The sequence below is a fragment of the Podarcis filfolensis genome (genome assembly GCF_964270895.1).
Source record: "Podarcis filfolensis genome assembly, chromosome: 2".
Taxonomy (NCBI): Eukaryota; Metazoa; Chordata; class Lepidosauria; order Squamata; family Lacertidae; genus Podarcis; species Podarcis filfolensis.
In genome coordinates this window covers 5196536-5213228 of record NC_139605.1, presented here as the reverse complement: position 1 = coordinate 5213228, position 16693 = coordinate 5196536, and the positions used below count along the sequence as shown (strand labels likewise).

The 16693-nt window shown below is 45.5% G+C and overlaps 2 protein-coding genes across 7 annotated transcripts in view; both read right to left on the bottom strand.

Moving 5' to 3' along the window:
- Nucleotides 1-16693, bottom strand: part of LOC310756634 (uncharacterized protein) — an 820367-nt gene that overhangs the window by 697666 nt on the left and 106008 nt on the right. The gene's annotated exons all lie outside the window — the stretch shown is intronic.
- LOC310756456 (uncharacterized protein) lies at nucleotides 1547-13207 on the bottom strand. Of its 4 annotated transcripts, none has more exons than XR_014544885.1 (10): nucleotides 12942-13207; nucleotides 10914-11416; nucleotides 10578-10704; nucleotides 9573-9655; nucleotides 8704-8979; nucleotides 7767-7854; nucleotides 6584-6666; nucleotides 5994-6120; nucleotides 2393-4701; nucleotides 1547-1848 (listed from the first exon to the last, which is right to left on the bottom strand). XR_014544885.1 is itself a non-coding variant. In XM_083600578.1 (9 exons), exons 2-9 carry the CDS (start codon nucleotides 11325-11327, stop codon nucleotides 2828-2830), a joined length of 3072 nt encoding a protein of 1023 aa, XP_083456704.1. In that variant the 5' UTR covers nucleotides 11328-11416; nucleotides 12942-13207; the 3' UTR covers nucleotides 1547-2827. The 4 variants fall into 4 exon arrangements, 2 of the variants coding, with proteins under 2 accessions (XP_083456704.1, XP_083456703.1); XR_014544886.1 differs by having other exon boundaries at nucleotides 2393-4704; nucleotides 12942-13206; XM_083600578.1 differs by having other exon boundaries at nucleotides 1547-4701.

The window sequence follows — 16693 nt, the reverse complement described above, 5'->3', positions numbered from 1 at the left end:
AACCTCACTTCTCTCAGTGAGGGAACTGCCAGAATACCCTCAAAGGAGGACCTCGGTGTCCAGGCAGAACGATTGGGGTGGAGATGCTCTTTCAGGTTTCAGGGCTGAGGCCATTTAGAGCTTTCAAGGCCAGCACCAACAATTGTGCTCGGAAACATACTGGGAGCCACTGTAGATCCTAAAGATGGTGTCAGGGATTCTATGGCTGTGATTCATTGAAGCATTGAAGGGTTTAGAGTAGATGATCCTTTGGGTCTCTTCCAACTCTACAATTCTAAGGTTCTCTTTTGTGGGACGGTGGGGGATTGTAGCTACCAGTCCAAGCAGGACATCCATCGCATTACTGCCCCCAAGCACTGGTCTAACACTTCAGCTGCCTCTCCTGATTCAGATGCAACAGAGAGCTAAAGCTTTGAGTCACTTGCATATAGATAATATCTCCAAGAGGCTTCTTATAGTTGGAGGCCAGGATGGAGCCCTGTGAGACACTCCCATTGCACTGACCAGAAAGGTGCCATAACCACTTTCTGGAAATAGCCCCAGAGATAGGAACAGAACCACAGTGCCCTAAAAGCCCACCTCCCTGAGACACTCCAGAAGAATACTGGAATCAACTTCTGATAAATGTCAACGGGGCAACCAAAGCAGTTTCCGTATCATGACTAGGCCTGAAGCCAAAGTGGAACAGATTCAAAAATTATGCCAAAACTGCCTCTATCTGCCGCCATTTTGTGACTGGTGGGCCTCAGTAATTTTCAGCCATCTCAAGTGGACCCTGGGAGTAGAAAGTTTGGGCACCTCTGCTGTGAACTGTTGCGTTGGGTCCCTGGAGATCCGAGTTCGGCTCTCAGCTCACACATGAAGCTTACTGGGTAGACTTGGGCAATCACTCACTCACTCCCAGCCTAGCCTACCTCATAAGGTTGCTCTGCAGAAGAACCACAGAACCACCACTTGCCACCCTCTTCCAGAGCAATGGCAGGATACCGACATGATAAAATAAGGAGTCCTTGTCATTTTCAGGCAGCAGGTCCTAAGGTGACTCCCTGACTTCTCCAGTTAGGATGTTGGGGAAAGCGTTTGGATGTGCTGGGCACGAGGCCTTGGAGATGCTACCAGTCAAAGCAGGCAATACTGGCTTAGATATTGGGTGGTTTGGGGCAACTACCGAGGGATCCTCTGGTCCCATACCTGGCAACTTCACTTTGCTGATGTGGGCACTGCTGAGAGTACCACAAGCACCAAACTGGACTGGATACCTTCATCTGCCCCAGCTGCAACAAAACATGTCTCTTCTGCATCGAGCTCTACAGCCACAGCAAGCGCTGCAGTCTTCCGCCAGCTTGACTTCATCCCAAAAGGCGTACTCCTCCATTGTTTCCTGAGACAGGCGGATGCCAGCACTGTGGCTTTGGAAATCCAATGCCCTTGTTCATTCCCTTACTGAAGGGCTGGATAACCTCCAGTCTACAATTTGTATATTTTGTATTTTATCTGTACCGTTTCGAAACGCCTCAAAACTGTGAACTGATTTGTAAAATACTTCAACTAATTATTATCTTTATTTATTAAACAAACAACAACAACACAATAACCACCACCACCCCAATACATTTAAAAGGCCATAGAACAGATCGTTTAATCAGCCACAGGTCTGGGTGAACAGGAATGTTTTTGCTTGGTGCCTAAGGATATTTAACGAAGGTGCCAGGCAGGTCTCCTCAGAGAGAGCATTCCACAAACAGGGAACCACTGGAGAAAAGGCCTACTATCATGATGCCACTATCCAGACCTCTAGTGGAGAGGGCATATGAAGAAGGGCCTCAGACGATGACCATAGGGTTCAGGCTGGCTCATAGACGGAGAAACGATCCTTGGGGTTATTATGACCCTGAGCCATTTAAGGGCTCTGTAAGTCATAACCAGCACTTTGAATTGGGCCTCAGATGATGATCCCAGGGCCTGGTTTGGCTTATACGGAGACTGCTTTGTAGAAAAGCTGTCATTTGAGGTGGAGTATCTTCCATCAGCTTCAGTGGGTGGCCCAGCTGTGCCCCTATCTGGACAGGGATAGCCTAACACCTTTAGTCTAGGCTCTGGTAACCTCTAGGTTAGATTACCGCAGTGTGTTATAGATGGGGCTGCCTCTGAAAATGGTTCGGAAACTTGAGCTGGTGCAGAATTGAGCGGCCAGGTTGCTCACCAGGGCAAAACGGTTTGAGCATATAATGTCAATCTTGGCCCGACTGCATTGGCTGCCAGTTAGTTTCTTGGCCTAATTCAAAGTGCTGGTTATGACTTATAAAGCCTTAAATGGGCCAGTACCGTAATACCCCAAGGACCACTTTTCCCTGTATGAACCAGCCTGAACCCTGCGATCATTGTCTGAGGCCCTTCTTTGTGTGCCCCTCCTCCACAAGAGGTCTGGAGGGTGGCAACATGAGACCAGGCCTTTTCAACAGTGGCTCCTCGTTTGTGGGATGCTCTCCCTAGAGAGGCTTTGTAGAATTGACTTTGTTTTTACAAGTTTGTAACATAATACTACTGCTATTGCCGATAAATGGATTTATATCTCAGGCCATTCTATCAGGCTTCTCACATTCTACAACAGATCCAGTCTTCCAATCTGTGTTTATCTCCAAATGGCCCTCAGGATTCTGCCAAGGCCATGTCCCACCCCCCACCAACTCAACTCGAATCTGAAATAGGAGTTAAACTGTGACAGAATCACATTCCATATTCTGATAATTTCTCTAGCTCCCCTTCTGAGTGAATTCTTTGAAAAGCAGTCTCTTATTACTGAAGCATTTTGTACACTCCCAAGAATTTATGGTTTCTCTCCTGCGTGAATTTTTTTATGAGAAACGAGACTTATCTTCCGCGTGAAGCTCTTTCCACATACCAAACACTTAAATGGTTTCTCCCCGGTGTGAATTCTCTGATGAGCAGCAAGCGATTCCTTCCGACAAAAGTTCTTCCCACAGTCCATGCATTTATGTGGTTTCTCTCCTGTGTGAATTCTTTGATGAGCAGTGAGCTGTGTCTTCTGACAGAAACTCTTTCCACACTCCAAGCATTTATATGGTTTCTTTCCTGTATGGATTCTCTGATGATTAACAAGGGCAGAACTATGGCGAAAGCTTTTTCCACACTCCATGCATTTATGTGGCTTCTCCCCTGTGTGGATCCTTTGATGAATACTGAGGCCTCTGTTTCTCTTAAAGGCCATTCCACACTCCAAACATTTAAATGGTTTCTCCCATGTATGAATTATTTGATGAGTGGTGAGGTTTGTGCCTGTACTAAAGGTCTTTCCACATTCTAAGCACTTAAAGGGTTTCTCCCCCGTGTGAATTCTTTGATGATTACTGAGATTTATCTTCTGACAGAAGCTCTTTCCGCATTCCAAGCATTTAAATGGTTTCTCCCCTGTATGGATCCTTTGATGGGTTACGAGGTCAGAATTTTGACAAAAGATCTTTCCACACTCCAAGCATTTATGTGGTGCATCCTTTCTGTGAATTCTTTCATGATAAGTAAGATGCATTTTCCAATAGAAGCTCTTTCCGCATTCCAAACATTTGTATGGTTTCTCCCCTGTGTGAGTTATTTGATGATGTGTTAGGCTTCTGTTTCTACTAAAGGTCTTTCCACATTCCAAACATTTGTATGGTTTCTCCCCTGTGTGAGTTCTTTGATGAGTGGTGAGATGTGTCCTTCGACAAAAGCTCTTTCCACATTCTGAACATTTGTATGGTTTCTCCCCTGTGTGAGTTCTGCGGTGGGAAGCAAGATTTGTCTTCTGAGAGAAGCTCTTTCCACACTCCAAGCATTTAAATGGTTTCTCCCCTGTATGGATCCTTTGATGGGTAACAAGGAGAGAATTCTGATAAAAGTTCTTTCCGCACTCCAAGCATTTATGTGGTGTTTTCCTTGTGTGGATCCTTTGATGATAAGTGAGATGGATCTTCCAACAAAAGCTCTTTCCACATTGCAAGCATTTAAATGGCTTCTCCCCTGTGTGAATTCTTTGATGAGTAGTGAGATGTGTCTTCTGGAAGAAGCGCTTTTCACATTCCGAACATTGGTATGGTTTCTCCCCCAGGTGAATTCTGTGATGGTTAGTGAGATTCCTCTTCTGAGAGAAGCTCTTTCCACAATCCAAGCCTTTGTATGTTTCCCCCCCTGCGTGAATTATTAGATGAGTAGTGAGGCTTCCGCTTCTGTTAAAGGTCTTTCCACATTCCAAGCACCTATACAGCTTCTCTCCTGTGTGAATTCTCTGATGAGCAGTGAGATGTGTCCTCCGACGGAAGGCCTTTCCACATTCCAAGCAATTAAATGGTTTTTCTCCGGTGTGAATTCTGTGGTGTGCTGTCAGATTTCTCTTCTGAGAGAAGCTCTTTCCACACTCCAAGCATTTATGCGGTTTCTCCCCTGTGTGGATTTTGTAGTGACTTTTAAGTTTAGATTTAGAATGGAAACTTCTCCAACATACAAAACATGTAATTGTTTCTCTTCTGTTTTGTGTTTTTTCTTGGACTGGGATTTCATTGGAGTCAGTGCCCTGAGAAGCAGGGGAATGATTTCTCCTCGTCTCTCCCTCTGTTTTCCTTCTCTGCTGCTCCCTCTTCATACATGTGTCTCTTTCTGCAAACACCCCATGTAGTTCTCCCTGATTCTCAGTTTTCCATTCATAACCTACTGCAAAGAAGAAATGGAACTCTTAAGACAATGGAACCTCAAATCTTGACAACCACACACAATTTTTTTAATAATGGAAGAATGCAAAAATGGAAAAGTCTTAGCTGGGAGGTAAATCTTCCCATCTGTTTATCTGCCTCTGTTAATACCTTGACTGACACCCAGTGTCCTATGTATTATTGGATTAGATCCAAAAGACCCAAATTCAGATCCCAGCTGAGACATGAAGTTCACTGAATTGTACAGTCATACCTCAGGTTACAGACGCTTCGGGTTGTGTGATTTCGGATTGCGCACCGCGCCGAACCCAGGAGTACCAGAATGGGTTACTTCCGGGTTTAGGCACTTGCGCATGTGCAGAAGCGCTAAATCATGCTTTGCACATGCGCAGAAGTGCCGAATCACAACACGCAGGTTGCGAATGCTGCAGGTTGCGAATGTGCCTCCCACACGGATCACGTTCGCAACCTGAGCATCCACTGTACTCAGCAATCATCCTCTTTAAGTAGCTCAACTCAAACCACCAAACAACCCCATGCATTCTTTTCTGAACCCTTTGGAGCAATGTTGGGATAGAAGTGTGATCAAAATGCGGAGAGGCCCTGTGATTCAGAGCAATGGATTCAGAAGTACCCGCAGAGGGTCTTCAGAGGGTGCGTAACCCCATCAAGAGCAGGCTGTCTCCCACCCATCCAGTCTAGGGAACCTCTCCCAGTAACAATGCCTCAGTCTTATCTGGATTGAGCTCCATCTTATCAGTTCTCATCCAGTTCATTAGCGAGGCAAGACAACGGCTCAGCACAAGACATCCACTGCCTCATCTGCAGGTGTAAAGGGGAAGTAGGACTGTGTGTCATGAGCACATTGTGGACAATGTACTCCGAAACCCCTGATAAGCACACTCAGAGGTTTCATGTGGATGTTAAGCAGCATGGGGGATAAAATAGAACCCCACATGGAAGACTCCAGGGGACCAAATAGCAGTCCCCTAGCATCACCCTCTAGAAATGACTATCCAAGTAGACCTGGAATCACTGCAAAGCTGAGCAACCCACTCTGGCAACCACTCTAGAAGGATACCATGGTTGATGGTATCAGAGGCTGATGAGAGATGGAGGAAACATTCCCCCTGTCTCTCTCCAGACATAAATCATCACACAGGGCAACCAAAGCTGGGCCATAGCTGGGCCTAAACCCTGACTGCTATGGATCTAGTAAAGTTATTTAAGTTGCTTATATAATATAGTCTAAATCATATAATCTTCAACTAAACAAACTGGGAGCCTTACTGAGAGAGACTACCATCCCATAATTCTCCTCCATGACTTCGTTATGCAGCGCCCTCTGGTCAGGATCCAGCAGAGCCCATTCCTCCTCTGTGAAATACACCGCCACCTCCTCAAAGGACACAGGACCCTGAAGAAGAAGAAGAAGAAGAAGAAGAAGAAGGGGAGGAGGAGGAGTTCAGATTTGATATCCTGCATTTCACTCCCCTTAAGGAGTTTCAAAGCAGCTCACAATCTCCTTTCCCTTCCTCCCCCACAACACTCTGTGAGGTGAGTGGGGCTGAGAGACGTCAGAGAAGTGTGACCGGCCCAAGGTCACCCAGCAGCTGCATGTGGAGGAGCGGGGAAGCAAACCCGGTTCCCCAGATTACGAGACTACCGCTCTTAACCACTACACAACGCCGGCTCTCCTTTCTGAAAGAAAAGGAAACGGTTGCCTCTTTATAGAGAACGTAAGAGATTATTGACCACCAAACTCCAGAAGATTCCTGAGAATTCTCCTGCAGAGCAACGAGGAGATCAGTTTGTTGAGGCCCAGGGAAACGAGCAGAAGACAGAGGTGCCCAAGTTCCCCTAGAGATGAGTTCCCCTACCTGATCTGGGTTCACAACAGCCGTTTCCCATCCGTTGCCAAGAGGAGATGGCCAAGCAGGTCTTGCCAGCGACATTTCATCACCTGCGAGAGATGAAGTTGGTAGGAAGCCAGTAGTTTGCCTCCGACATTAAGCAATGCATATCCAAGTACATGTTGGAATGACAAAACGTTTCATCCAGCATGTATATTTTGGATGTTAAGAGTGTAAGAAAGGGCTCTTGTTAAGAACATAAGAAGAGCCTGCTGGATCAGGCCAATGGCCCATCTAGTCCAGCATCCTGTTCTTACAGTGGCCAACCAGATGCCCTGGGAAACCCCCAAGCAGTATCTGAGCACAAGATCAGCTCTTCCTTCCTTTGGCTTCCAGCAACATGTGTTGAGAAGGATACTGCCTCCGACACGAAGACAGAGCATAGCCATCATGGTTAGCAGCCATGAGAGCCTTATCATCCATGAATTTGTCTTATCTTCTTCGAAGGTGACCCGGAAACCACAATTAATCCAGAATGCGGCAGCTAGACTGGTGACTGGGAGCGGCTGCCGAGACCATAAAACATCGGTCCTGAAAGACCTATATTGGCTTCCAGTATGTTTCCGAGCACAATTCAAAGTGTTGGTGTTGACCTTTAAAGCCCTAAACGGCCTCGGTTCTGTATACCTGAAGGAGCGTCTCCACCCCCATCGTTCAGCGCCAAGGATGGTTCCCTCCCTGCAAGAAGTGAAGTTACAGGGAACCAGAAAGAGGGCCTTCTCGGTGGTGGCCCTGTAGAACGCCCTCCCATCAGATGTCAAGGAAAGAAACATCTGAAGGCAGCCCTGTTTAGGGAAGTTTTTAATGTTTGATGTTTTATCGTTTTTTAAATATTCTGTTAGGAGTCGCCCAGAGTGGCTGGGGAAATTCAGCCAGATGGGTGGGGTATAAATAATAAATTATTATTATTATATCCCAAGTCAGTGGCCCTCACTGATGCCACCAGAAATCCAAGGACTGATTTAAGTTCTCAAGTAATTAAAATACATCTATCTTTTGAAGTTTGAAAAATGCTGGGGATAACAGTCTTCCCACAATTAAACAACGCTAGGAGAAAGTGTTGCCCCCCTCAAAGATTTAAGGGAGTACAAAAGGATCCCATGAATTTCTTACATAATCAATATAGGTAGATCAATTTAATAAAATTTACCCAATGAGATGGGATGTCCATCACTCTCCTGATTGTTACCACTTTGCAGGGGACTTTCTCTGGTCGCTTCTGCAGACAAACTCCTTATCTGAAATAAAAGAGGGTGAAATTCAAAGCAAAACTAAGGTGTTTGTTGCATCAGCACAAACATTTATGCTTGCCTGATGGAATGATCTCCCCTTTAGAGGCAAGACAAATGTTTAATGGTAAACAAAGGGTTGGGCCAAGAATTCATTTCATCAGATATTAGGGGGGGGGGGAGTGGTGTAGTTTTGTATATTAACCAGAAATTGGAACCTAAGCAAAGATTAAAGGATGAGGAGGAGAGAATAATAGCAGTGGAAATTGGGAAGGGGAACATTTGTTAATCGTAGGAATATATGCACCCAATGAAAGAAAATTGGATTAAAAAAAAAACTAGAGGAATTTATGTTTGAACAATACAATGGCAAAATAATATTAATGGGAGATCTAAATGGAGTAACATTGTTAAGAGTTTGACAGGACAATACATAAAACTGAAACAAAGGAAGGAAAATTACCCCATTCCTTTTCTGATGTGGTCATAAACATGAACCTACTAGATCTATGGAGACTTAAACATCTGATGGAACGTCAATTTACTTATTATTCCTTTGTGAAAAATTCTGCAAGCAGAACAGATGCCATATGGGCATCTAAAGAATTAGGGCCAAGGGTAAAAAAAAAGTAGAGATATTACCAAGGATATTACCAATCTGGCCCAGTGAGTATTTCAAAGACAGTAAACATGCAGCAGAATTAGGAAAGGCATGATAGAGGGAAAAGGCCTTGGCGAGTTTAGGACATTGCTTTGTGGTTGATATCCAGGAAAAGTGTGGCAAATACAGAGGGCTTTAAAATCCCGCCCCCCTGTTTCTGAGCCCTTTGGAAATGCCAGGATGAAATTCTCTCTCACCTGCTGCTTCCTGTCCTCTGCCCGGCTCAGGAGGAAACCTTCGGCCAGGGCCACCGCCTGGGAAGTGGTCTCTGCGCCACATTCCCTTACCCAGCTCTCCATCTCCGGAGGGAGGACAGCCAAGAGCTGCTTCAGGATCACCAGGTCCAGGATCTGAGTCTTGGTGTGACCCTCTGGCTTCAGCCACTGACGGCAAAGGTGGCGGAGTCGGCTGCAAACTTCATGGGGGCCCTTTTTGGTGAAATACACAGCAACATCCTCAAAAGACGCTTGACCCTGAAAGGCAGGGAGGTAGTTGCCCTTTTATGCAGCTTGTAAATGATTTTGTGTTTCTAAAATCCAAAAGACTACACAAGGAAAATTTTGACTTCCACTCTTAAGTGGCCTCTGCAGCCCCTCCAGTAGGCAGCTTTGACAGATGCAAAGAAAATGAGATTCATTTGTTCAGATCCAAGATGGTGAGCAGTCGACAGAGCCTTCGTGTGCCCCCTCGAGAGATCCAGAGAGTGGCAACATGAGAACAAGGCCTTCTCCGCAGTGGCTCCCTGTCTGTGGAATGCTCTCCCTAGAGAGGCTCGCCTGATGCCTTCATTATAGACCTTAAGTGCCAGGCAAGAACGTTCCTTTTTAACTAGGCCTTTGGTTGATCCGATTTACATCCTATGCCCTTTTAAAATGTGTTTTTTGGGGGGCTATTGGGTTTTTATTTTTAGTAGGTATTTTGTGATTTTATATCTTGATTTTATTTTGTGAACCACCCTGAGACCCTCGGGTACAGGGCAGAATAATAATAATAATAATAATAATAATAATAATAATAGGATGACACCCAGCCTCTCTTTCTCTCAATGAACCTTCTTCCCCCTTACCTGATCTGGTTCCACAGCTCCTGCTTCCCTTTCACCACAAAGAGGAGACAGCCAAGAAGCTCTTGCCAGTTTCATTTCATCACCTGTGAGAGACAAAATGGTGGGAAGCCAATAGCAACTGCTTGTCCTACAGAAGGACACATCTCCAAGTACAAGTTGGCATTAGAAAATGGCGCATCCATCCTAGATATTCTGAATGCTCCTAACCAGGTAGAGGTTAAGTGGCACATGTTTTACGTACATGTTGACATTACAAAAATGTCATCCTCTCCATCGCACTAAGTCGTACCTTGGTTTCCGAACGGCTTAGCTGCTGAACAAATCAGCTCCCGAATGCCGCAAACCTGGAAGTAAGTGTTTGCAAATGTTTTTTGGAAGCCAAAAGTCCGACGTGGCTTGTGCTTGAGTGCAGAAAGCTCCTGCAGGTCCTGCAGCCAATCAGAAGTCGGGCCTAGGTTTTCAAATGGTTTCGGGAATCGAACGGACTTCCAGAACAGATTAAGTTCGAGAACCAAGGTACCACTGTACAGTCATACCTCTTGTTACTTTTGCTTCAGGCTGCGTATTTTCAGGTTGCGTCCCGTGGCGACCCAGATGTACTGGAAAGGGTTACTTCCGGGTTTCGCCGCTCATGCATGCGCAGACACGCAAAATGACGTCACACATATACGCAGAAGCAGCAAATCGTGACCTGCACAAGCGCAGATGCGCAGACGCGGGTTGCGTTCCTTTCACGTTGCAAACAGGGCTCTGGAACAGATCCCGTTCGCAACCAGAGGTACCGCTGTATTTGGGATGCTTCTACACATTGTACGTTTCATTTGTGGGAAACTGAAATTCTCCTTATTTGGGTTCTCAGCCAAAACCCAAGCACTCGTGTAAGTGCTCAAGTATTGAAAATAGATTCATTTTTTAACCGTGGATAAGGCTACGGAAAGGGTGCCTCCCTCTGAAAGATTCACGAGAACATAAAAGCGTCCCGTGGGAGATGCAGTTAATTCTTACTGAATGAGGCTGCAACTCCCCAGCTCCCCTGAACCTTCCTCCTTCGCAGGAAACACTGCTTGGCGTCTGACGAAGCTCTCTCTGCTGCAGGGAGGTCAGTGGTTGGTTTGGCAAAAAGACCTTTTATCTGAAAAGACAAGGAGATTGAAGTCAGTCAGTGGGGAGAAGGATTAGAAAAGGCACAACAGAGGCAAAAGGTCTTGGGGAATCTGGGGCATGGTGCTGTGGGTTATTTCTTTTTTTTTAAAAAAAAAGGTTCAATTACAGGCTGTTTTAAGATTTCCCCACTTCCGATTCTGACGCCCCTGGAAGTACTAGGATGAAACTCTCTCTCACCTGCGGCTCTTCCTGCTTCTTTTCCTCTGCTTGACTCAGGAGGAAACCTTCGGCCAGGGCCACTGCCTGGGAACTGGTCTCCGCTCCATTTCCCCTCACCCAGTTATCCATCTCCGGGGGAAGGACAGCCAGGAACTGCTCCAGGACCACCAGATCCAACAGCTCATTCTTTGTGTGTTGCTCTGGCTTCAGCCATTCGCAGCAAAGACGGTGGAGTCGGCTGCAAATCTCTCTGGGCCCCTTGGCTTCTGTGTGGTTGAAATGCCCAAAGTGGAGCTGTAAATATGAGCTGAGGGTGTCCTCCTCTTCCAGAATCTTCTGAATTGTTCTTTCCCAGAAGTCCCCACTGCTCCCAACCTGGATTGTATATGGGCCTCCACCGTCTTCAAGAACGACCGAGTGTTCCTCTTCCATCTTGTTTCATCTGTGTTCCAAGGAAGACTCTCCAGTTGACCCCAAGAGACTCTTCCCACTTCCACCCCAGCTGAAAATGCTACCAAGTCCTGAAAAATCAAGCCATTCCCAGATGGTTTTATTAACCCACCGTCAGAACAGAAAGATTTCCCTTGAGGAACCAGACTGTTTTAAGATACTGGAGGACCTAATAATAATAATATTTTATTTATATCCCGCCCTCCCCAGCAGAAGCCGGGCTCAGAGCGGCTAACCAGAGTAAAAATATTACAGTTTACATAAAATCATAATCATTTAATTGAAATAAATTCTAAAATCAATTCATTCTAAAATCAATTCAGAGTCAAATAAATGGCAACCATTGGGCTAGAGTTCTGAGGATTACAAAAGGAGGGGAAATCTTGCATTTTCTTTCATTGCAATTTGAATTCTACAGAAATTTATTGCCTTTGAGTACAGTAATACAATGTACTAAAAAAGGAACGAAAGAAGCAATTGATATACAAATTAAAATCATTCAGCACTCAGAGCTGCTCACTGCAGTTGTTGCAGCAGACAGAAAAAAGCATTAAGTGGAGTCCACCAAGACCCTCAGTGATTTTCAAGTGGTCCATGTGGGAAAAAGTTTGAGAACCACAGCTATGATTGATTTTGATTCCCAAACCTCCAAACCTTCTCCCTGTTTACTAGATTGCTTTTTTTTTATTTATTGAGTGGGAAAGCATTTAGGATAAATAAGGCTTACTATATTAATTACAGAATCAGAGCCTATAGGAAATTTAACTGGCTGTAGCTGCAGTAAGGGTTTCATAAATTTGTTTCAGGGTTGCTGTATATTAGTAAATAAATTACTAATTAAAAGCACACCAGCAATGGGGGGAAAGAGAACCAGGGCATTGAAACATCACCAATTCCCCATTTATTTCAGACAGTTGCATTTTATACTATAAAGGCATATAAGAACAAAATTGTGTGGGCTCCACCCTCCCCTGTCCAGCACCAGGCTAGCCCTAAAATGGAGCTTTTTCTGCTCTTTCTCTGAGAAGAAGCCCCCTCTAGTCCACATACCCGTCTGCTTAGCAACAGAGAACGAGGCACGCTTAGCAACCTTGCTTCCTGCAGAAGCCTTAGACAGCTGCCTCTGCCTATTCCTTTGCAAATGTCAGATTGGCATACTGGGTGTTTTCTTTTAATAACAAAATATTTAAAGAAAGCTAAAAGCCCATCACCACCACCCTGCCCAGTACGTGTGAACCCCCTATCTGCAGCCCTGTCTCTCCCTATGGGTTGAACGAAATGGGGATAAAGCCCCAATAACCCGCCCATGCTCTCCATCGCAGAATCATGGCATTGTAGAGTCGGAAGGGACCCCGGGGTCATCTAGCCCAACCCCCTGAAATGCAACGTAGGAATCGCAGCTCGAACACCCACGACAGGTGGGCAGGATGCTGGGCTGGGTGGGCAGGGCTGAGCTCTTGGCCCGCCCTCCCCACCGCTTCCCAGGGGGTTTTCTAAGCCCCCTCTTCCCGGTCCTACCTTGCAGCCCCTCCTGTGCACCCTCCTCCCCTGGGGATCCCCTTCCCCCCAAATGCACAAAGCCAGTGGGGGGCTCACCGGATCTCAGAAGGGGCCGCCGAGGCAGCGATCGCGCGAAAGAACCAGCGGCTCGCTTCTGCTCCAAAGGAATCGCATCAAGGGAAGAAAGAGCTTGGGGGAGGAGGGGACTTAGCTCTGGAGGACTCGCCCCCCCCCCCCACGCACACATTCCTTTCCTCTCTAGGAAGCGGGTCGCGTTCGCTTTAACCCTTCGAAGCCCGGGCTGCAGGGTCAACGCCCCCACAAGTCACTCAAAAAGAGGAGGCTAATAGGGAGGAATTAGGAGGTTGGTTGGTCGGGAAGGGAAGGGGCTGGTTTTCAAGCTGTTTCTTTCGTGTGTGTGTGTGTGTGTGTGTGTGTGTGTCTTAGACTCACAGACAGTTTAGGTTCCCAATCAAAAGTGGAAGCACAGAGGACTCCAGTGCAGACTTGGGATAGGAGGTAACAGCAGCCCTCCCCCCACATGCTTTGGAGGCTATATGATGATGATTTATTGATATGATAACCCACTGCATCTGTCACTCTTAGCTCATAAAATGCAGATGTAGGGGATGTGCTCCCACCAGATGTCAAATAAATAAAAAACTATCTGACTTTTAGAAGACATCGGAAGGCAGCTCTGTTTAGGGAAGCTCTGTTTTTAATGTTTGACTGTGTTTTTAATATTCTGCTGGGAGCCGCCCAGAGTGGCCGGTGAAACCCAGCCAGATGGGCACAGTATAAATAATGAATTATTATTATTATAATGATACGAGAGTCAGCCAGTGTTGTTGGAGTGTCAGATTAGGACACAGGAGACCAGAGTTCAAATCTACACCCAGTCAAGATGCTCACTGGATGACCTTGCCCCACTCATTGCCACATTGCCAGTGTGGTGTAGTGGTTAAGAGCGGTAGACTACTAATCTGGTGAATAGGGTTCGCTTCCCCGCTCCTCCACATGCAGCTGCTGGGTGACTTTGGGCTAGTCACACTTCTCTGAAGTCTCTCAGCCCCACTCACCTCACAGAGTGTTTGTTATGGGGGAGGAAGGGAAAGGAGAATGTTAGCCGCTTTGAGACTCCTTCAGGTAGTGATAAAGTGGGATATCAAATCCAAACTCTTCTTCTCCACTCAAATTCATTGTGCTTGTGAGGAGAAGATGGGCAGGGGGAGAATTTTATCAGCTCCGGCTGATGTCTTGGTAATCCCACCCACCCACCTACAGGTTTAGGGAGCTGCTGGTTGTTTATGATCAATAACAAAAACCCTATAAATTAGTACACAGTACTGTAATACATATTTTCTTCTTCTTGACCCTTTTTGGGAACGTAAAGGAACACTTGGAGAAAACCAAACCCAACTCCTGCAAATGCCACATTCGCCTTTCACTTCTTCCCAGATATCCCAGCAGCCCCAAACCTCTTCCCCACTGATCCATCAGAAACACTGGAAATAAAGACACCCCTCTTCTTCCTAGAACCATCTTGATCATGCAGATCTTTCTCTCTCTCTTTTTTTTACTCCTATTTTGCCATGATCAGAAACAATGCTAGGGGCACTGGCGGAGGAAGGGGGCAGAGGGAGTGTATCGCCCCTGGCACCATGGGGGGGTACCATTGCGGTTGCCCCCGACACACGCCCCACACCCCCCCGCCTGCTCTCCAAACCCCACCCCACCCCGGTACTGGAGCATGCAGCTTTGCCACTGGCTAGGTGTCATCGTAATCAGCAGAAATATCACAGAACAGTTGTGCAAACTGGAATAGCGGTGAATCTCCCACACAAGGATTGGAGTCAGAAGGAAGGTTAATATTCCATTTCTCCACAAACAAGTGCTATGGTCAGTGGGTTTTCACACATTTCAGCAATATTGCAAGACTGGAGAAAATACAGAATACATTGAAGATCTTATTGTCAATAATCACATTCTCTCACTTAGTATGGTTTTTCGGCACTAGGCAAGGAAACATTTGTGAATGTTTCATCCATTTCTTTATTTACAAATCCACACCCTTCTCTTCAGTTGTGACAAGGCTCCCAGAGTGGCCTACAAATATCAGTAATGACAATCCTATAATCTAAAAGACACATCAGAAAAAGAAAAGGGATGCAGAGGGAAGAGGAAAAAATCAAATCCATGCTTCAGATGTTAGCTGCAGAGCTCTAATCATAACCAGTTAAGAAGAGGAGTCAAATACTTCCGTTGCTTAGAATTGAAACAGCAGGGGGAGGCACAAGTGGGATTTTCTACTTTGGTGAGGTGCCAAAATAATTTGTCTAGTCTTGGATAATTTATACCAGGGACGGGATCTCCATTTCTTGCTCCACATCAGGCAGCAAAACGTCCCGTTCTAGCTCTGCCATTGGAGGTTGTCAGTCTCATGGAAGAGAGTAAAAGGGAATAAGCTTTTGCTAAGGGCTAAGGCTAAGACTAAGACATGTAACTGGAGAATAAAAATCTATCAAATGAAATGGGCAGTGAATTAAAAAAATTCTTTATTCTCGTCTGGGAATATTTATGGCAGGAGGTTTCCAAATTCTGTTTTATGTAAATGAATATGGAATTTAAAGAAAGGGTTCACAAGTGCCATCATGAAATGGTTTTATTCCCTTTATGAATCCTTTGAATATTCTTATTCCTGGGACCTCTACATCCTCCAGGAATTTATATGGTACCACCCCATGTGGATTTTTTTGATATGAAGTGAGAGTACTCTCCAAACCCCATTCCACACGCCAAGCATATGTATGGTTTTTTCCGTGTGAATTCTTTGATGATAAGTGAGAGTTAAATTCTGTTTGACGCTGTTTCCATGTTCGAAGCTTTTAAATAATTCCTGCCCTGTACAATTTGTTTGATGAAAAGTGAGACATGTCTTTCCACACTCTAAGCATTTAGATGGTTTCTCCCATGTGAATTCCTTGATGACTAGTAAGGTGTGCCTTCCGACAAAAGCTCTTTCCACATTCGGAGCATTTAAATGGTTTCTCCCCTGTGTGAATTCTCTGATGACTAGTAAGGTATGCCTTCCGACAAAAACTCTTCCCACATTCCAAACATTTAAATGGTTTCTCCCCTGTGTGAATTCTCTGATGACTAGTAAGGTATGCCTTCCTACAAAAACTCTTCCCACATTCCAAGCATTTAAATGGTTTCTCCCCTGTGTGAATTACTTGATGCAGAGTGAGTGTTGTCTTCTGCGTGAAGCTCTTTCCACATTCCAAGCATTTAAATGGTTTCTCCCCTGTGTGAATTCTTTGGTGGTTAGTAAGATGTATCTTCCGAGAGAAGTTCTTTCCACATTCCAAGCATTTAAATGGTTCCTCCCCTGTGTGAATTCTTTGATGAATAGTGAGATCTGTCTTCCAACAGAACCACTTTCCACAATCAAAGCACTGATATGGTTTCTCACCTGTATGAATCCTTTGATGAGTAGTAAGACCTGTCTTCTGACCAAAGCTCTTTCCGCACTCAAGGCATGTGTATGGCTTCTCCCCTGTGTGAATTCTTTGGTGTGAAGTGAGACTTGCTTTCTGTGTGAAGCACCTTCCACATTCCAAACATCTAAATGGCTTCTCTCCTGTGTGAATTCTTTGATGAATAGAGAGAGTTCTTTTATCTGTGAAGTTCTTTCCACACTCCAAGCACTGGTGCCGTTTCTCCCCTGTATGAATTCCTTGATGAGTAGTAAGGTGTGTCTTGCGATAGAAGCTCTTTCCGCACTCTAAGCATGCGTATGGTTTCTCCCCTCTGTGAATTTTTTGATGGTAAGCAAGAGTTAAATTCTG

Excerpts from the sequence above, each read along its gene's own strand:
- LOC310756456 (XM_083600577.1), bottom strand. The coding sequence starts at position 11,327 with ATGGAAGAGGAACACTCGGTCGTTCTTGAAGACGGTGGAGGCCCATAT. Across the intron at positions 9,656-10,577 it reads GGGAGTTGCAGCCTCATTCA|GTGATGAAATGAAACTGGCA; the intron begins GTAAGAATTAAC and ends TGTCTCTCACAG. Across the intron at positions 6,121-6,583 it reads CTGTTGTGAACCCAGATCAG|GGTCCTGTGTCCTTTGAGGA; the intron begins GTAGGGGAACTC and ends CTTCTTCTTCAG.